Consider the following 20,909-nt stretch of genomic DNA (forward strand, 5'->3'; position numbering starts at 1 on the left):
TGCATTGAAAGCCCTAACTCTCCCTTGACTCTGTCACAATCCTTGATCCCCCAGCTTCCTAATTCTATGTGGCCTATAGGTGGCAAGGTCATGGTAATTCATAGTAAGGATCTCTAAGGTGAAGGAAAAAAGGTACATCAGACCTGTGGCACGTCTTGTCCCTATTCCTGTTTATGCTGATTCCCTTTAATGTTAATGTTGCAAATTTGTGATACAAATTTGGGGGCGGCTGTATTAAAGATTATTTTATTTGAATAATTCCCTTTTAAAGGGAATGGGAGATGAGACTCTGGTTGGTTTATTTCACGTTATGCCCAAAACACACCCATTACTCATTAAGATAGGGACAACCCTTTTAGACCATGCGCCGTGCGTCGACTATTTCCTGTTGTTAAACTAGCAAAAGTGGATTCGGACACACCCTAAGTGCACTTGCGCCCTGCGCTTTAGACCATGCACTTAGATCGTTAAAATAGGGCCCATGATGTACTCCCTGTTCATTTGCTCTGTTGATTAATAAAGTGGTCAAATGAAACTGTACTGCTGGACTCTGTGTTCTAATAGACACCCCAGAAGCCAGACATTCCTACTTAATTTATATCCTCCTTTAACTTTTATATATTGACTTGCTGTGAGCATTGTTTGATTTTGAGTATACAGGTGAAATGGTTTTGAGCCGATTGTTTGATTTTTGCCAGAAGTGTCAGAGGTTTTGTGAATGTAGTTTGAAGAATTGGTTTTGTGTTTAATGTTGTGAGAAAAGGGGTTTCAAGAAATGAGTCTTAGCGATTGTGAAATTGTGACCTGTAATATGAGTATGTAATATTTTGCAAAACCTGAGGGCCATATAGAATGTGCTTTACCTATGTTTAAATGAGCAATCTGGGCACACAGGATATCACATTAAAATGAATAATTATTTTTTTTAAAAGAGCATGTCAGGACAAAAGCTAAATTTGTCGTTGTGTGTGTGTGTGTGTGTGTGTGTGTGTGTGTGTGTGTGTGTGTGTGTGTGTGTGTGTGTGTGTGTGTGTGTGTGTGTATGGAAAAAACAACACACTTAGTTTTATTCTTTATTTAAATTTTAAATAATGCATATTAAATCATTGGTTAAGATAACAAAAAGTACATTCTATAAAGCATATAAAAGCACTGGATACATCTATACACTTGAAATTATCAGAACGCAAAACCATTTTGCTGTAATTTTTCATGACCAACAAAAGTGCCTTTAAGAACAATAAATCTCCCTCTGTAAAATACTCACATTTTGTCTTTTGGTGATTAAACAAGACAGGCTTTTGAAGACATACCTAATAAATTGAACTATATTCCTTTTTTAATTAATTAAAACTCTTCACTCTTTTAACAATAAATGGTACATTGTGGCATCCAACACAGTATTAAAATGCATTTGTGTCATATAGGTTAGCATTAAATAAAGGGCAGCGGCCTCTAAGATCAGCTTTTGTCATAAAATAAGATTTTCTTCAGAGAAGTAGGAACTCTAGAGGTTTGACTTTAGGTGATTAGGGAGCACTCACATGGAAGGGACTTCCTGGTACACTTTCATCCCCCCATTTAACAATAACTACATAGTTTCCTTTCTCCTTCACTGTGTAGGTTACATTGTAAAGCTTGTTTCCCATATGTTTAACAGACACATCTTCACATGGAGTTCTGGGACCATGGACACCAACCATTAGCATGTTTGTACCTGAAAAAATAAAAAGTAAAATACCCTGTATAATTATGTATTTAGTTGGTGCTAAACCATTATTGACTTAATTTTGGTTTTATTTTACCTGCTTTACTACAGTCAACGGAAAAATTGTTCTTCTGGCCCACAAAGGCTTTGGAGAGGCCAGCACCATGACATACAACCTTACTGGCATCTGAGGTTGACTGTGAGCTGGACAGAGAACTGTAAGCTCCGGCCATCTTAGAGGTTTTGGTAACAGTTTCCACAATGACTGATGAAGTTTCATGCAAACTGTGGCCCCCAGACAGACGCATACCTACAACAAGAGATAGACATGTTAAAACCCATAGTCACAACTCTCTAACTGTGCAAATATTACATAGCTGAAAAAACACACTGGATGTCCTATGACTTATTTAAGGTAAAACTGTTCCTGGTTCAATACAATCTAAGCTCAATGGCAGCATTTGTGGCATAATTATGTATTAATTTCCAACAACAACAAAAAATCAGGAAACATTCCATCACATCAAAGTACGAATTTCAATCAATTTGTGTTCATCCTACCTGTAACCTTTGCTTTGAAGGGACTGCCAACAATATGCTGTGGGCCACCATATTTGATGCATATAAGATAGTTGCCTGGTGCCATAGGTGTATAAGACACTTTGTAACCTTCTGGGCACTCAGTGCAGTCCATTTTGACCTTTGAGGGCCCATCAATAGTAACAGATAAGGCACCTGATCCAGCCTTGCATGTGTTGACGACAAACTCAGAGGGAACCCCTACAGAACAATAAGAACATAAGATTAAAATGGATCTACTGGTGATTTATAACTGAGCAAGACCATCTGCAGCAACATCATGCTAAATCCTTCATAATACTAATCATTACATATCACTCATTTTTGCACTTATCAAGCAGAATATTACAGTGGTCCAATACCTGTGCGTCCACCCTCAAGTCCTGGACCAAAGGCAGACACCATTCCTGGATCTCCAACAGATTCTGCTTCTCCAACACGGACTCTGAATGGGCTACCTGGGATATGGCTTCCATTGAACTTCACATCAATTGAATGAACACCATTCTCACGTGGAATGAAGCGAATTGCATTCTTGTCTATGAAAAGGATGGAATTATAATGTTGTAACAATTAAAGGTTGTAACATTAACATTTAACAAAGTAACATTTCAATAGGCATTTGCCATCTTTTACAATCTGTATTGTATAAAGAGCTATATAAATAAAGATGACTTGGGTTATTTGTTGTCATGCTTTCAAATAAGTCATGTTCTTAAGACAAAACATAAACAAGTCTACAACTCACCGCTATCCAGTTCAGTGACATAACATTCCTCTACTACACCAGAGGGGGCATGTACTTTAGCATCTATGACACCCCTCGCCCCATTCCTCTGAACCGCAAATGAGGCTTCCTGATTAACCTTCAAATCCTTCTCCTGCAAGTGAAAAGAGGAATGAAAGTTTGATTTCTGACTCCAAAATGCTCAGATAGATAGATAGATAGATAGATAGATAGATAGATAGATAGATAGATAGATAGATAGATAGATAGATAGATAGATAGATAGATAGATAGATAGATAGATAGATAGATAGATAGATAGATAGATAGATAGATAGATAGATAGATAGAGCACACGTAAGAACACTTAATCCTTGCTCAATAAAAATATAGTATGGCCATGGACAGACATGGAGTCGAATTACATTTCGAGCACAAAAATAGTTGAGCCATGACTCAAAGAGCAGAAAGAGTTGTTCTGGCAACCGTTTATTTCACTGTTGCTGTATAGTTACTACCATGTGTTCAGTGCATGTTATATAATATCCCTCATTGTTCCTTATTGTTTTGTAAGGTAAAGGCTAGCTGTGACTAGAGCTTACCTGAAGGCTTGTAACAGTAAGTCGACCTGCATCATCAGACAATGTGGCAACAGGAACAATGAAGGGGCTATCTGGGATATGTTCATTATTGAACTTGATGGAAACTTCATAGTCACCTGAGAGGAGAAATGAGGAAAGAGAATGCAATGATTTCAACTGGTTTTGCTATCTGATTGTAACTCAAATCATAGCAACTTCTTTGGAAACCTTACCTGGCTCTTGCACAATGTAAATAACACCACAGGATCCATCTTTTCTGTCTTCAAAGGAGATTTCAGCCTTGCTTGGCCCCTCTATAGCAATAGACAGACCGCCTGCTCCAGCCTCTCTTGTCCAAATACTGAATTCAGCTATCAGAGGGTAATGAAAAGAGAGATGCAGTAAATGAAAGAAAAAAAATGTATGTACATTTCTATCATTACAAAAATATAAAGAAAACAATTTGTTTAAAACATACCAGGAACTTTTGCAACAGCTCTCTCTAGGCCTGTGCCTCCAGCCCGGACCTTGTGGGAACCTCCTTCTCCGAGAGGCCCGACTGTAAACTGGAAGGGGCTTCCAGGGACATGCTCACCCCTGTATTTGACGTTGACAGTGTGAGAACCCATTTCAACAGGTACGAAGCGGACTCTGTAGGTACTGTTCCCGCTATCAACAATCTCTGCATCTGTTACGTTTCCACCAGGGCTGGTCACCTGGGCTGTCATTCCCTGGATCCCTGTGTCACCTGGAAAAGGGGAAAACAAGTAAAGGAAACGATGAAACAAGACCTATAGGCCTATAGGCGATGGTGTTTTTTTGGTGGTGGTAGTGGTGGGGGGGTGATGGGGGGTACAGCATTATAAAGATTTACCCTCTTGCCGAACTGTACCAAAGCTTCCCAGTCTTTCTCTTCCCAGGAAGGATCCAAATACATCTCTGAAAGGGTCGCCGCCCAGCTCTGTGCTCTCCTCTACGTGTACTTCCCGCTTAGTCTCACCACCATGTGACTTGCTGATTTCGGTGCGTTCTGTACGTGTGTAAGTGTGGCTACTGCGTGTGAAGGTACGAGTTAAGCGCTCCTGTGCTGACATCATCTGAAACCAATTTCCTAAGTAAAAAATAAATCAGATTTCAGACACCTTGGCTAATACTGTCACAGTTAATTGTATTCTAACTCACACAATCTCATTTATTGGTATTTGTTTTTACCTGGAATTTTAAGGTTTAGGTCACATGCGCTGCCCACTGAAGCAATAGAGGCAGCTTGCCTTTTCCTTGTTATACTCTCCTTCATCCTTCCTTCTCCTGTTATCTTCACTGTAAAAGGACTTCCTACGGAGTGGTGCGAGCAAACAAAATGTTACAAATCTCTGCCGTAATGGACTGCCAGCCTACATGAGCATATCACTGTAAAGAAACACTGAAAAAGTAACCTGGTATATGTTTGTCTGCAAACTTGATGTTGATGATGTAGTTGCCTGGTTCAGTGGGGCAATATGTCACTTTACATGTTCCATCTTCCACATCCTCACAATTGATATCCACTTTACTTGGACCCTCGATGGACAATCCAAGACCTCCATATCCTTTGAATCAAGACAGCGTGGAAATAAATTAAATTAGGTGTATTTCAGCAGGTTTGAATTTGAAATCATGCATAGACAAATCATGCAAGTTCAAAAACTCATAAGAGAAAAAGAACATACCAGCATTTCTGGTGTCCACAAAGAACTCTGCCACTTCAAAGGTATGCGCTTCAACCAAACCTTTACCAAAAGCCTTGACTCTGCTGGCTTCTCCGATTTCAGTTGGTCCTACCATAATCTTAAAAGGGCTGTTGTTCACATGTTTCCCACTCTTCCTCACACTGACCTCATGCTCCCCCACTTCCTTTGGGGTGAAGGAGAGACCTGGTGAAGCGAGGGGAGCAGAGATTAATCAAAGCCAATCTAGTACACGCAGAAAACATTTTATGGCCTCTTGTGCTTACCAATATGCTGGTTGGGCAACCTCTTCAGTAGGCAAGGTTCGTCCTTTCCTGATGGAGCTTTGATGCTAGCTGTCAGATAGCTCAGGTCTGTTTCTGTGATCTTCAGTGAGACATCTGCCGCTGTGCCAACGTTCATCTGAGACCTTCGGAGTGAATCATCACCTACACAAACAGACATATTATAGGTAAGGATGGCAAGAGTTCAGTTATTTTTACCAGGTCTAATTTTTAAAAACACAAGTGACACATTTCTTATCGTACCAGTAATTTTTGCAGTGAAGGGGCTGCCAGGAATATGGCTGTTGTCAAACTTGACAATGATGTTGTAATCACCAGGTGCAGTGGGCAAGTAGGACACGGTGCACGTACCATCTTTATTGTCCTTACAACTGATTTCAGCTTTAGATGGACCCTCTACAGCAAGGGACAACCCACCTGTGAAGGGCAAACAAAATGGACTATTTGGCACACTTTTTATAAAAATACATTTATATATTTGCTTTGCTGCAAACACCTTTATGTACCTTGTCCAGCATTCTTGGTAACAACCGTAAAAGTGGCCAGTTTATTGATTATCCCATGACACAAACCAGGTCCATAGGCTGTCACCATCCCACTGTTCATTACATCTACATAGAACTGCAAAGGACTTCCTGTGAACATAATTGCATTCAAGCTGTGATTCTGTAAACTACATAACGCAGTGTATTATTTTCTTAAATTACTTGAATTAAGCAGAAAAGCGAAACTCTCTGCTAGCATTGTGTGTTTGCAATTGCAAATGAGTTTGATATTATCAAATAAAAGTTATTTTTATTTCATTTTAAGTACATCTTGAGTGTCCAAATGTTTTTTGGGCCATTTCGCACATAATGTTAATGGGGTCCAACCTGGGATGTGGTTGCCATCATACTTTATGTCCATTTCATGCAGGCCTCTCTCTGTAGGCTGAAACTGCACTGTGACTGTTCCATCTTTGTTGTCCCTGATGAAGGGACGAGCTGTCTTACCAGAGGGCATACGCACCTCCCCTGCAAATAAAACAGACATGGGATACTTCTAACAGCAGCACACAAAAGTAGAGTGATTTTTGCTCTAAATTAACATGATTAAAGATGTTACCACTGAGCTCTCCTTGCTGGACAGTGAATGGGATAACTAAGTTCAGGGGTTGAAACATGGGTTTTGTGTCGTCTCTCGGTGCAACAGGCTGATCTGTAGCCTGAGATAGCATAAGAAAGACAAGCAACAATGATTTCAAACACTGTCACTGCAGTACTGAATATTTTATCCATTCTGTTGTAATGTCCCTGGAATTGAAATCAATAGATCTATAATTGGTTTATCAGGCCAGTGATACACAGTTCAACACACCTGTTCAGTAATATTACTCACCATGACTTGAAAAGGGCTTTTAGGAATATGTTGCCCTCCGAAGCGGATTGTGATGACATATTTTCCCGGCTCGGGTGCAGTATAATATATGTCGAAGGTGCCATCTGGATTTTCTGTAACATCCATGTCCAGCTCAATGCCATTTGGGGTCAGAACTGTACATGTCACCTTCCCTTTTCCAGCAGCCTTGGCATCCACAGTGATGAATGTCTCTTCTGCCATCTTAATATTGGGCCCAAGACTTTCTGCTCAAATAACAACATTGTTAAAAACCAAAGAACTTAATTATGGAACCATATTACTTGGTGTAATGGTAAAATATTTATAATGGTAGAATATTTCATTATAGAATATATCACCCTTATACAATAAAATATTTAAAATACATTTTCTGATTCCTTACCAACACCATGTCCTCCAATAGACACTGAAAATAAAAAGCAAGCAAAAATAAAAATCAGTAAAAACAAGAGTTACGAAAAGAAAGCACAAAACACCAAGCACCAAAATGGAAAGAATACCTGTGAGCAGACACTTGCTGGCATCACCAGTTGGTAAGGCTTGGATATTGTAAGGTGAGAATGGAATGTTATCGCCACCATACTTAATGGTTATGGTGTAGCGGCCAGTCATATCTGGCACATAAGATACAGTGTAAGTTCCATCTCTGTTGTCTTGAATGCTGGCTTTTTTCGGCTTTCCCTCTGGATCCTAAATAGAACACAATGTTTAAATGCACTGCTCTGGTAATATATGCATTATTTTGAGGTTTTCTATTTCTATATATATATAGAAATGTGCTCACAAGGATTTGAACTGTCAGAAGGCCTTTCCCTGCATCACGAGCATCAATGGTAAACTCCACTGGTAGACTGGCAGCAACTCCTTTAGTGTCCAGACCAGGTCCACTAGCCCGCACCTTACTGGCATCGTGTCCGGGGGCTGAATTGACTTTGAATGGACTGTTTACAACCACAAAACAAAAGAGATGCAAATTATGTCTTCAAGTCACATTATTGTCATATGGTAACAATTAAACAGTCTAAAATGCATGACTTTAAGATCTTACCTGCCAGGTACTTCTTGGTTGGCGTATTTGACAGACACAGTGTGCGGCCCCTCCTGCGCAGGGGTGTAGTTGACGGTATGCGTTCCATCTCGGTTGTTTTTAACAACAACAGGCTCAAGAGTTCCTGTAAGACAGAACATGTTCAAGATTTCATGTATCAAGTATGGCAAGTATGGAACATATCTACTGAATTCAGAACCGCATACTAGTATACTACTCGTACTTCGAATTCAGCAATTCTTCTACAGTGTAGAAGTACATTTAAACAAGTTATTTAGTGTTAGACTGGATCAGAGCATATTTGTAGTGGACTGCAGGGGTTCATGTTTTGTACCTTTTGGTCCATACAGCTGGACCTCTAGAGGAGCCAGTCCTGCTTTGCTACTGTCCACAGTGAAGGTTTGTGGAACATGTGCAGTAACTCTGTTAGCAAGTCCAGGACCTGAGCACTTCACTTTACTGACATCCACCACATCCTTAACCAGCACCCGGAATGGACTGCCTGAGAACAGTAACCCCAAATATGAAGTAGTTATAGAACTATACAATTAAAATTAAAAATTATATAGATAATACAGTAATACTGTATTGGTAGTTAACATCTTTATAGGTAATTAGATAGATAATATTTCACCTGGAATAGGCTGGCCTCCATAAGTGATATTGACATCATAGTCTCCAGCAGTGAAAGGCATATATTCAACACTGCAACTACCATCTTTGTTGTCCTTACAGAACATTTTGGATTCTGATGCTCCTTCAATGGTCAAACCCAAACCACCTGTCCCAGCACCCCTTTAAAATAAGCATGGATGTACAATTAGATGTAAATTTCCCACATCTAATCGAGCTTTAAAGCAACTATGAGTTTCTTTTAGGGCATCAATGATGCTACAGTATTTGCAAACAGAGTCCATACCTTGTCTCCACTGTGAAGCAGTTGGGTTTGTTAACTAGCCCACCTTCCAGGCCTGGACCATAAGCTCGAACACGTGTTGGGTCACAACCTTCTACAACGGACACCTTAAAGGGGCTCTTAGGAACAGCAACATCATCATAAAAGACCTCGATCAGGTGCAAACCTACACAAAGCAAAGAATTACTTTCATTTGAAGAACTCAGCTTTATGCCAATCCAACTTCATAGGCTACATATAGCTGTCTTACACATATTATATTTAATATTATTTTATTTAGTTTATAACTGCATCTATGAAATAAGAAAGAACCTTCAGAGTTTGACAGCATATAGCTTTTGTAGTGTTTCTAGAAAGTATTTGTAATAGGCTCTGTTTGAACTGCAGCTGTCATTGGTATTAATATAAGATGTATTTCTGTACGGATGTGCAGAGGGCCCTAGTCAGGCACACAACTATTTACTGATCTCTTTTTACAATGCATTTCCTATTTATAAACTCCCTCTCCATCTGTCATATGCTCTCATTCAGTACCGCTTCTAAGCTCTAAAAGCTTCTCAAAACCTGTCTTGTCTGTATATGTACTCCAGGGGCCCCCCTTTGCAGGAACCCCTCAACTTTGCGGGAAAGTGGATCACAAGGGATGAAATACCCAATCCATTGTATAATATATATACATACATGTATCTTTTTCTAAAAAGATATCTCATTTGAAAAATGTAATACTCACTTAGCATTCACATGTATTTATATATAAAATATTTCAAACTCTTTGAAAACCTTTGAAAAAAACCCTTACTTTCAACATATTTTTTCCTTAAACATATTTGTTCTGTGTTTGAGTGACATACCATCCTCAAAAGCAGTATATTCCACTCTATATGTGCCGTCGCCCTTATCAGTGATATATGCGTCTGTGTTAGCTCCTGATGGATTGATGATGCGAATCTTAACATGATTCCCTCCTTTGGTCTTAGTCTGGGCCCGGGCATCCACAATGAAGTGTGTTGTCACTTCCCTGAGGACGCCTTAAGTGACAGAAAAACAGGAAAATAAGATATAATTGATTTGCGGCTAGAAAGTTAATAACAGAAAGTTGTTGATTCAATTTTTAAATATTACCTCTTGGCTCGACTCCTGGTCCATACACTTTAATCCCACTGGTGTCCACTGACGGCTCCACCTGAACATGTATGGGGCTCTTGGGCACCTGCTGACCTCCATATTTAATTGTGATGGTGTGTGTCCCATGAAAGAGTGGGGTGTAGGTGACAGAGAATGTTCCATCACTGTTCTTTTTAATACAAACTTCAGCTTGAGCCCCTGAATCTGACACAATCTCAATGGTGAGTTCAGCCTCTCCGGCTCTACTGCAGTCCACTGTGAAACTGGCCACCTCACCAGCTTTAGCCCTCTCTAGTCCTGGTCCACTCACTATAACCTTGCCAGCATCCAGAGCTGGCTTGACAGCAGCTTTAAAAGGAGAGCCAGGGATATGAGCCTCCCCAAATAGGATATTGATGTTGTAGTCACCAGCCTCCGTGGGCAAGTAGAAAACAGAGCAGGTTCCATCACCGTTGTCTTGGCACTCAATCTTCGCCTCACAGGGGCCTTCCAATGTTAGACCCAGACCACCAGCACCTGCCCCTTTTGTGTCTATAGTGAACGGTGCAGGCTGACCCACAATACCACCCTTAAGTCCTGGTCCATAGGCACGAACCTAGAGGGAAATCCAGTAACATTAAATTATAGAGCTCACACAATAATTTTACAAAGTCATGAGACCTTTTATTCCCAATAGGCTGTGCTCTTACTTTGGAAGGATCGGCAGGCATGAGTCCCTCCACAGAAAAGGGACTTCCTGGAACAGGGTTCCCATCATAGCTGATGTCCACCTTGTAATGACCCTCCTCAGGTGGGATGTATTTCACACAAGTGGCCTCTTTTGTCTTGTCTGATTCCAACTTACAAGGGATTGGTCTACCAGAGGGTGAGGTTATGCTCACTTGTACCATACCCTGTCCACCTGCCCCTTTTGTGCTAACAATAAACTCTTGGTCCTTTCCAACTTCCACTTCTGCAACACATACAGCAGTTTAGTAAGCATGAAAGCAGTATGCACTTAGAGTTGATAGTTCAGGTTGTAAATTACTTTGGCATAAGTGGTTTAACTGTTGAGTTAAAGTGCTTACTTTCATTTAGGCCTTGAACTTTGACTTTGCCAAGATCGAGTGAAGGGGCAACTGTGACTTTGAAAGGGCTTTTGGGAACAGGATCTCCACCATGTGTGACCATGATAGCCATCTCACCCTAATTGCAGAAGATTAGGCATTTATTGCTGATGATACATAACCTTTCCAATCTTAATAATATTCATGTTCAAAGCAAAAACGACATGGAATAGATGATAGTGACCCCTGACCTGATGAAGAGCAGTGTACTTCACAGTGTAGGAGTAATCATGATTATCAATGATCTCAAAATCTTTAACAGCGTTTCCTTTAAAAGCAGTTTTGAACTGCACTTCTGGTTTTGCCTTTCCTGCTCCCTTTGTGAAGATGGTGAAATGGGTTGGAATATCCACTTGAATGCCTGTAAAGCAGAGTTGTGTCAATTAAAATGAATTTCTCTGTGGCTTAAGGTCTTAATGTTGCGGCTTACACCCACCTGTCTTGTTCAGTCCAGGACCTTCAGCTCTGACTTTACCAGCATCATGAGACGGATCCACCTTGACTTTGAATGGGCTGTTGGGGATTTCCTGTTTTAAGCAGAGAATAGTTTGATATGTTCACTTAGCATTAGTGTGCAATTGGGTGCAGGCAAGAAGCAAGAAGTTTGTTCAGTGCTTTACCTGATCTGCAAAAAGCACCATGATTGTGTAACGGCCAGGGCCAGGGGGTGTGTACTTGACAGTGAAGGTGTCATTGTCATTTTTAATGATGTCAAAATCGATATCTGCCTCTGCTGGACCCACCACACCTGGGGCACATTTGATGCCAATGCTAATATCACCTAAGATATAGTCAGAATGGTTAGCCACATTAAAACTTTCTTTACAGTGTCATATAATGAAAAAACAAACTCATTATGCACACCTTGGCCAGCTTTACTGCAGTCGACAGTGAAGTAGGTGGGCTCATCTGCCTTTAGGCCAGTTTTCTCAACTCCAGGCCCATAGACCTTCACGTTTTCAGGGTGACAGCCTTCACCAACAAGAACCTTCAAAAACAAAGTTTTAAGCTATGGACTATAAAATCAGCAATGATGTGCAAAAAAACAAAGCGAAATCTCAAAGAAAATAATAACTCAGCTAATGGTGCTTTTTCAACACATAATAATACAAACCGAAATACTACACTGGGAATACTCACTCTGAAGGGACTCTTGGGTACGTTGACCTCCCCCCAGGTTAATATGATGGTGTGTTTCACCGGCTTGGTAGGAACATACATACAAACAAAAGTGCCATCTCCCTTATCAGTAATTTGAATGTCAATCACACAGCCCTCAGCATCCTAGAAGAAAGTTTGCAGAAATATAAGAATTCACGTTTGCATGTATGTGTCTTTGCCATCTGTTACCCTTTAACACTGATTCTACTGGCAGGACTAATGCTTAGCATTAGTCTACAATCATTGCCAAAGCAAAGCACTGAGAATAATACACATAATAAACCTGAGCATAGATCTTCAGACTGCCTTTGCCAGCTTCTCGAGCATCTACAGTGAATTGTGTTGATTTGTTGACAATAATTCCGGTGGGCTCCAGGCCTGGCCCAAACGCTTTGACCTGCACATGAGATTCATCAGATCAATAACACTGACACTGACACAAAAAAAAATCAGAGATTACTTTTGATTATTGTTTCCATGTGTAAACCACCTTCTCAGGGAAGACATCATTAGCTGCTGGAAGGATATGGGCCATGAATGGGCTGTCTTTGATATCTTCATCATCACAGATGACATGAACTGCATAATCTCCGGGTTCGGTGGGCCAGTAACGCACATCACAGGAACCGTCACCTTTATCATCACACTCTATCTTTGCTTGAGAAGGGCCCTCAATTGAAAACCCTTTAAAGAAAAGAGATGGTATGTAAAAATTAGCTGGACACATAAAAGAAAGTATCTTAATTATTGTCTTCCTTATGTAGAATTACCCACCTAGAGTTCCTACTTCTGTTCCAATGGCCTCAACAACAAAGTCAGCTGACTTTCCAACCATTCCAGTCTTCAAGCCAGGACCCCAAGCCCGCACCTTTTGCGGTCCAGCTTCCTTGCTGACTTCCACTTCAAATGGGCTAAAATAATCACATTTTAAACAGTGCTGAGATTGAACATAAAATATAATAGAGGAAACTTTGACACAGAGGAAGGGGTGAAAGTGATTTTACCAAGTAAAACATGTTCCTGGATAAATCCTGAAAAACATTTTAATCAATCAATCAGATTTGAGGGATACGTTTACAGTTAATGTCAAGTTTAGGATTACAAAAAGGGGTAGGGCCTTCTACACCATTCTTATTCATCTGTCATTTCCCTCTGATTTTAGGGATAAGTTATGAGCAGGGTTAGGGTTAAGGGTAGGGATAGGGTTAGGACAATGTTTTTGGACAGGAATGTTGATCCAGGAATATGTCTTGCTTGGCAAAATCATGGCGACCTAGAGGAAGGTGTTTATATTTACATTACAGTGGTTAACTAAGATGTACAACTAGCTCTCACCTGCGTGGGATAGGTTGGCCTCCCCATGTGATGTTTACAGTATATTTTCCAGGTTTAACAGGGCAATAATCACACTTGAACTCTCCATCACCAACATCACGTACTTTCACAGGCACCTCTACTCCTCCTGAAAACATATGCATAGAATACTCGGCATTCTAAATATAAATGTTTCTAAATGTAGAGACTAAGAATTACAGCAAGGATGTAAAATGGATTCATCATGTAGTCAAAATGTACACAATTAATAGTCAAAGTATCTAGCCAAGTAAGAAAGTGTAAGTAAGAAAATGTAACACATCTGATTGTACTATGTAGTAACATTTAAAAAGGTTGTTTTTTTGTTTGTTTTTTGTTTTTTTAAAGGTAATTGCGTAAGAATACAAGTTTTTCAGAATACAAGTGTTCAGTTTTAACAGTAAAATAATCCCCACAATATACCCCAGAAAGAAAGAAAGTTTATAAATGACTCACCTGGCCCTTTCACAGAGACCTTCAACTCTCCAGTTCCTGCTCCTTTGGTAAAAACTGTGAAATCCACCACCTCCTTAACCCGAACGCCGTTAGGCTGCAGTCCCCGGCCAGTTGCACGGCAAGCATTGGCATTACTGGCTGATGGGGAAAAAGAAACAAAACACACATATTATAAAATGTCCCCAACTTTTTTAAATGCACAGACTGAAGCAGTGTTAGTAAGATCAAGCAAGGTGCTGTGCTTTTGGTCAGTTGCTCTGATGACAAACAGGAAAACTGGACAAGTCATTTATGATAAGAATAAAATATAGGACATTCATAGAATACAATAGGATATTCATAAAATACAATACAAAAAACATACCAGTATTACAATGACAGATTGCTAGAATGGTCATTCCAACTGACAGTATTACAAAATCTTTTGCTTTTATAAAGATGTATAAAATCAATTTAATTAAATTTTTTTATTTTTTTAACATGACACTCATACAAATATTATGCAAGTTCATGTGTTCCTCCAATTCAAACACATAACTTGGTATTGCTCTTTTCCTACCATGCCTCAAAGTGGGTGTTTTGATGTAAGGTAGGAATTAAGCTGCTGCGAACAAGCAAGAAGCTAAGCTTTAGCCCGCAGAGGTTTGCGCACCTTTCTTTTTATGAGGGGGTATCAGCTTCAGGGGAACAGCAGAAGGTTTAGGGTGTGCTACAAAATAAACAATTGTGTTTTTGGTGTGGGGGGAGATTCTTTGACTTTCTTTGTTGCTCACTGTTCCAGTATGGCTGACACATTTAAAGACATTTGATTAATTCAACAAGATATATAAGAAAAGAAAATGATCAGATGATTACCCTCGGAGATGTGCACTTTAAAGGGGCTGTTGGGTATGGGCTGCCCAGCAAAGGTCACATGGATGGTGTGCGGCCCCTCCTGAAGAGGTTTGTAGGTGCAACGGAACGTGTTATCACCCTTGTTTTCTAGAATAACTTCCACAGTGTTGTTTTTATTCTGAGGGTCAACAATGACCACACTAACATCTCCAGCCCCAGCACCTGAAATGAGTGAGACAGAACCGTGAGAGCAACTTCATATAGAAAAACCTCTTCCAAAACACATTTTGTTCATTCTGCTCACCTGCAGTATAGATGTCAAAATAAGTAGGTTTATGGGCCACATTGCCAACTGCCTCAAGACCTGGTCCTCGAGCCTGAACTTTGCTGGGATCCCCCAGAGCCTTCGCCACATTCACCATGAAGGGGCTCTTATCAATGTCCTGACCAGCAAAGAGTACCTTCACCTGTGATATAATAGAATAAATAAACAACCATGCAACTTAAAGCAAACCAGTTTATATCCTAAACTGGACACTGTACAACCAACTATGTTCTTGTACTAATGCATACCTTGTGCGGTCCCTCAACCTTTGGCACATAAGTGACAGAGAATGTCCTTTTCTTGTCATTGTTGGCGACAACTTTAGCCTTAATTTTAGGAAAATTAAAAGAAAGATTGTTTCACATTGATGCAACATTTACAGAATGTTAGAGAAATATATCTGTCCCTTCTCACCTCCTCAGTGTGACCCTCTGGGTCCTCTACATATACAATCACTTCACCAAGTCCAGCCTCCACTGTTTCTACAGTAAATACAGCTGGCTTCAAAACCATGTTCCCCTGAGGCTCAATACCTGTTTTCATAAAAATAAAAATAAACTGTCATACATATTAAGTCTTTCAACAACAGCAATACTCAGAATGTACATATTGAATACTTGTATTCATTCATGCTTGTATTCTGATTGTACGCAAAGTACGCAAATACAGCATAAGTAGCCCTTATTTTAAAATTCCTTTTACTAAATCTGTATGTGTGGCTCAAAAACTCATTATTAGCTTTTGTGCTGACAAACACTTTTTGTGATGTTTCAACTGAACTTGGAGTACAGTATAAGCCTTTGTTTGCTCACCTGGTCCATAGGCCTTGGCTTTTTTGGGGTGCAGCTGCTTTGGCTTAAGAGGGGCTCCAGGCTTCAGTTTAGCTTTGGGAAATTGAGAGAGGTATGTCATCACTGAATGCTCATCCACATCCGGATCCACAATTTCCTCTGGAGCTATCACCTAGAGGTCAAAAATGCATACATGTCAGATGAATTAAGAATTAAGTATACAGGGCCTCATTAACTAATAACTGCTTTCAAGTTCCATATGTACTGTATGTGCTCAGAAAAAAAGTTATTACACCAAATTTCCATTGGAGAAGTAACTAGTGAACTAGTCAGAAAGCCTGTTTATGATGACATAAACATTGCAGAAAGAAGCCACACCCTTCCAGCCTTTCTTTTTTCACCATCACATTTGTTCTACCATCACAAGGTGGTGGCAATCTCTTCAGATACTATATTTATCCACAGAGTGCCGAGGTTTGAGTGCGGCCTTCAACAAGCCAAGGGCAGGATTTACCAGGAGCCAAACCCCTCCCACATCCCCTCAACATTCAGCAGGGAATTTAGCCTCAAGAATTTATGACACACAGGCCACACCATCCGTGGAATCTCACACTTATCCCATGAAGATAACGGAGCATGCACCACTATGTGTCAAAGTGCTGAAACCACTAACATTTTACACAAACCCATGCCTAGACACTACCTTCCTTAGGACTTCCTTTTATACTTTCAAGTAGAGTATAAAAATTCATTGGCTAAACAAGTGGTGTTAATGTTGAGTGGATGTTCACCTGTGGTACGCCGAGCCAGTCATCTGCCTGCTGCATGGCCTCACGAGCATTTGCAACAGGCTGGTTGGGGTCCCATTTTTGCCAGTCAGGGCACAGACCTACAGAAAGAGTTAAATTGGTATGAGTGAATCATTTAACTTCTTCATTTAATGAGGTCTTAAGCCACAAACTATACTTAAAAAGTAAAGGAAACATTTTATTGAAACAATAATGACCTAAATTTATAAATCAGTTATGTTATCAGGCCTCCCATAAACTTGGTATGCTCTTTATAAATTGTTTATTAAAAATGTCAAAAGAAACATATAATGTATCCAAAATATAAAATGATAATGGTAATGCTGTGATTTGTCAAAAGCCAGCAACACCCTGTATGGTCATGACTGTCTCACAGGGACTGTTTCATATCAACTACACTGAAGTAAACACTTTACTTCACTACCTCTCTCCTAAGTATGGCTCCACATGAGCAAAGAGTGGCGCAGGAAGTAGGTCATGATTTAGTTTGAACTTTTTTATATATATTTTTTATTATTATTATTCCCATGTTATTATTTCTCTTCCTAATGACGATAAAATGGGTTAAGCTCTCTAAAAGGAAAGGGGGAAAAGGAGGATAGTCACACAAAACTATTCAGAATTGTATTAAGACTGTATATACTAATTTCCTATTTAATGATTTTATTACATTACTCGTTTTATATTGGCACTGAAACTCAATCAATTCTATTTATGACAATTAATGATCTTGTGTTCTTGCCCTTTTGTCTAAAAAATCGAAAAATAAGTTAACCATCAAATTGGTCAAAGCATTGAATATAGCTGTCAGAATATGTACTTACCAGGGGCACAGTTGTCCACGAGGGCACCAAGGGCCTTGCCATCCCTCCAGTCTTTGTTAAAGTTGTTAATAGGTAGCTCTGGAACCTTGTTCTGAATCCAGCCCAGCAATCTTTGTTTGGGAGTGAGTTTCTTAACCTCTTCATCATCCTCATCATCCCACATGGGCATGGAGATGGAATAATGGAGAATGAGTGTCCATATGAGACCCAGAATCAGTTTCAGGTTCCCATCTACAATGGCTTTGCTGTCTACACAGGTCAAAGACAATCACAAGAAAACTGATTTTTGAAAAAGTAGGTACAAGTGTTTGTATTAATAGTAGTTCGACATCAGTTTACATTTAGCATCTCAGAAATAACACTGACATCCAGATGCAGGCTGTTAAAGGGTTAGTTCACCCAAAGATGAACATTCTGTTACATTTAGCATCTCAGAAATAACACTGACATCCAGATGCAGGCTGTTAAAGGGTTAGTTCACACAAAAATTAACATTCTGTCAAGAAGATGTTTGAATGAAATCTGAGAGATTTATGTCCCTCCATTGACAGTCCATGCAACTACCACTTTGATGCTTCAAAAAGTTCATAAAGAGATCGTAGAACTAATCAATATGAAGTGTTTTAGTCTGAATTTTCTGAAATATTTCATTTAAGCTTTTATACACATATAAACATTCATCAACTAACACATCAGTTATAGTAAATGTAAGCTCAAGCGTGTTTGATTGATGTGCGAGAAACAATGAGGTTCATTCTTTTTTTAAGCATCAAGGTTTGAGCTTCTGCAAGAACCAATGAGGTTTGTTCTCACATGTCCAGGCAAGTACAGTTGAGCTTCTGTTTATGTTTTCACTGATCAATTTTTATATGTGAATAAAAGCTTAAATTAAATCTGTTCATCATATAAAGCGATCATGTCTCTTCAAAAGAAATTGGACTAAACTGCTCAATTCATTTGGATTAGTTTTACGATCTCTTAATTAACTTTTTGAAGCGTCAAATTGGTAGTTGCGTAGCTGTCAATGGAGGGACAGAAAGCACTCAGTTTCATTCAAATATTTTCATTTGTGTTCCGAAGATGAACAAAAGTTTTACGGGTTTGAAACAACATGAGGGTGAGTAAAAAAACAACATTCATTTGTGAGTGAATTAACCCTTTACGTAGTCAAGTCTCTCCTAAACAGCTTCACGCAACTGGTTTACACAAAGTCTGTTCTTTATCTATCAATGCAACTCTAAACATTGATCAATAAACTGAAATCCTTCAGTGATGTAACTGCAATATTTACTCTGTAAGCCTATTCATTAATACTCCAACAAGTTTTACAGCATGTCTAGAGACAGATCAATGTATCCTTTCACCCTATAAAAAAATATAACAAACATGCTGTGGCCCTTTAGAACTATTTTCCATTTCACTTACACATGGAAGCCCAATGTGTACATGGTGCTGAAATACTACACCCAGACTCTGAGTGAGCATCTGAATGCTGATAATGTTTACGGGCAGGCTTGTGTGTGTGAGAGAGGTTTGGCAGTCAACTTTACCAGATATACAAAAACAAAGTTTAACTTCACTTCTATTAATAAGTAATTAACAAATAATAATTAATGAATAATTCACATTTATTAATAAGTAAATCAGAAGAAGGCTACAAATATGTTAATGTTAAACATCAACCATGTGAAATTGTTATATTAAGGAACTATTCCTACACTGGGACGATCTTTGCTGTTACTCTTCAAAGTTTAAATAGCTGGTAAGCAACACTTTAGATAATGGAGCACATATTCACTATTAACTTTTTAGCTTGCATATTACTAGCATATTGGCTGTTTAGTAGGCTACTTATAAAGCACATATTAATGCCTTATTCTGCGTGATCGTATTCTAGATATCTTAACCATACCTAAACATAACCACTACTACCACAACCTTGCTTACTATCAATAAGCAATTAGGAGTTAACTTATGGAAAATCCTAGATAATAGTGACTATGGGTTCTCTAATCTAAAGTGTTAACGAATGTTAGTGTCAATACAATGATATAGAACTTAAATATAAAAACAGAAACTTATTTAACTTTAAGTGTTTTCCTGTCTAACTAGGCTAGTTAAATCAGAACTTACCTATTGACACTAATTTGATTCGCTCTCTGTCCAGAAACTCCAGCGCCACCGACACGTTCTCCAGTTTCATTTGTCTGAAGTTTGGTCTGACGTTATGCTTTCTATACATTTTCTTCTGACTGAGGACCTCCAGAAGTCCGATGAGTTTGAGCCCATCGGCCAGGTCTTTCTGGAGGTCAGTGACGCTCTTATTGACGCATTTGAGATGTTCATTGCACCATCTGGTGAAGGTGTTCTGCTGGATCTTCTTCCACGGCGCGTCCTCGGCCAGATCTTTCTCTGTTGCTGGCATCTCTTCCTCTTCCTCTTCCCCAAAGTCCGTGCCCTGGTAGTATTGAGGCGGCAGATCGTCTAAATGTGTGTGATTGCTCATGATGGACTCTTCCTTTTATACTTCTAATGCAAGAAATTCACAGCTCGTCACTTTTGCGGGAGAGTGTCAGAGGCGCGCTCGCTGTTAAACAGATCAAAACTTGGATGAAGTAAAAAAAACACACACACACAAAAAAAAAAAAAAACAGACAGACTTTCACATATAGCCTACTTGTGAAAAGTGATCTTCTGTCAGGACGATGATAGATTATCCGATTTACGGTTTACAAGGCGGCCAGTCCCCGTTTTTAATTCTCAGTGCCCTGTCAAATGTAGTCGCTTCTTCTTAATGGACACTTCGCGTTTGAAGAATATCACTTTTTGACAAATGAAAAAGTCACTTTTGCTGATCCACAGTTCGCAGGAGTGAAACTCAGTTTGAAATGAAGAGAGGGTGAATGAAGGGGGCTTAAATGCACCCAGGGCCCCTGGGATTACATCACACTGATGTCATGCTGTAAACTGGAGTATGACGAGCTACATTTCTAATTCTGAAGGATATCTATCATAGATCAGATTGGTGGAAATGAATGAGACAGTCTGTGATTGGCCAGTTGAGACACGCTTATTTCTGGACTATCGGAGTAAGTGGGCGGGTGGAAGTCCTCTCATTTGTAAACTGTGCGCTCACCAGCCCTGTATGACAAAGTCA

The 20,909-nt window shown here is 39.5% G+C and overlaps 1 protein-coding gene across 2 annotated transcripts; it reads right to left on the reverse strand.

Moving 5' to 3' along the window:
* Positions 1-1,060: 1,060 nt before the first annotated feature.
* On the reverse strand, positions 1,061-20,687 carry flnca (filamin C, gamma a (actin binding protein 280)). 2 transcript variants are annotated; one of them, XM_079859146.1, is made up of 49 exons: positions 20,430-20,687; positions 19,886-20,339; positions 17,753-18,001; positions 16,911-17,008; positions 16,141-16,291; positions 15,743-15,861; positions 15,577-15,654; positions 15,308-15,470; positions 15,025-15,225; positions 14,822-14,878; positions 14,170-14,307; positions 13,696-13,822; positions 13,135-13,271; positions 12,851-13,044; positions 12,644-12,757; positions 12,340-12,483; positions 12,064-12,187; positions 11,820-11,980; positions 11,636-11,726; positions 11,391-11,560; positions 11,161-11,278; positions 10,783-11,045; positions 10,091-10,688; positions 9,820-9,996; positions 8,972-9,134; positions 8,687-8,847; positions 8,387-8,554; positions 8,053-8,176; positions 7,789-7,945; positions 7,505-7,694; positions 7,387-7,410; positions 6,984-7,228; positions 6,711-6,810; positions 6,479-6,619; positions 6,113-6,241; positions 5,850-6,023; positions 5,589-5,750; positions 5,305-5,508; positions 5,032-5,184; positions 4,808-4,930; positions 4,470-4,706; positions 4,074-4,343; positions 3,829-3,966; positions 3,617-3,732; positions 3,036-3,168; positions 2,650-2,826; positions 2,270-2,488; positions 1,806-2,018; positions 1,061-1,717 (listed from the first exon to the last, which is right to left on the reverse strand). In XM_079859146.1, exons 2-49 carry the CDS (start codon positions 20,256-20,258, stop codon positions 1,530-1,532), a joined length of 8,154 nt encoding a protein of 2,717 aa, XP_079715272.1. In that variant the 5' UTR covers positions 20,259-20,339; positions 20,430-20,687; the 3' UTR covers positions 1,061-1,529. The 2 variants fall into 2 exon arrangements, with proteins under 2 accessions (XP_079715272.1, XP_079715273.1); XM_079859147.1 differs by lacking the exon at positions 14,822-14,878.
* Between the last annotated feature and the right edge of the window lie 222 nt (positions 20,688-20,909).

The sequence above is a fragment of the Squalius cephalus genome (assembly GCF_949319135.1).
Source record: "Squalius cephalus genome assembly, chromosome: 23".
NCBI classification, from domain to species: domain Eukaryota; kingdom Metazoa; phylum Chordata; class Actinopteri; order Cypriniformes; family Leuciscidae; genus Squalius; species Squalius cephalus.

Coding starts and splice junctions, on each gene's coding strand:
- flnca (XM_079859146.1), bottom strand. CDS start 20,258: ATGAGCAATCACACACATTTAGACGATCTGCCGCCTCAATACTACCAG. Junction 18,002..19,885: donor AATCAAATTAGTGTCAATAG/GTAAGTTCTGAT, acceptor TGACCTGTGTAG/ACAGCAAAGCCATTGTAGAT. Junction 7,411..7,504: donor CAGCAAGTGTCTGCTCACAG/GTATTCTTTCCA, acceptor TTTTATTTTCAG/TGTCTATTGGAGGACATGGT.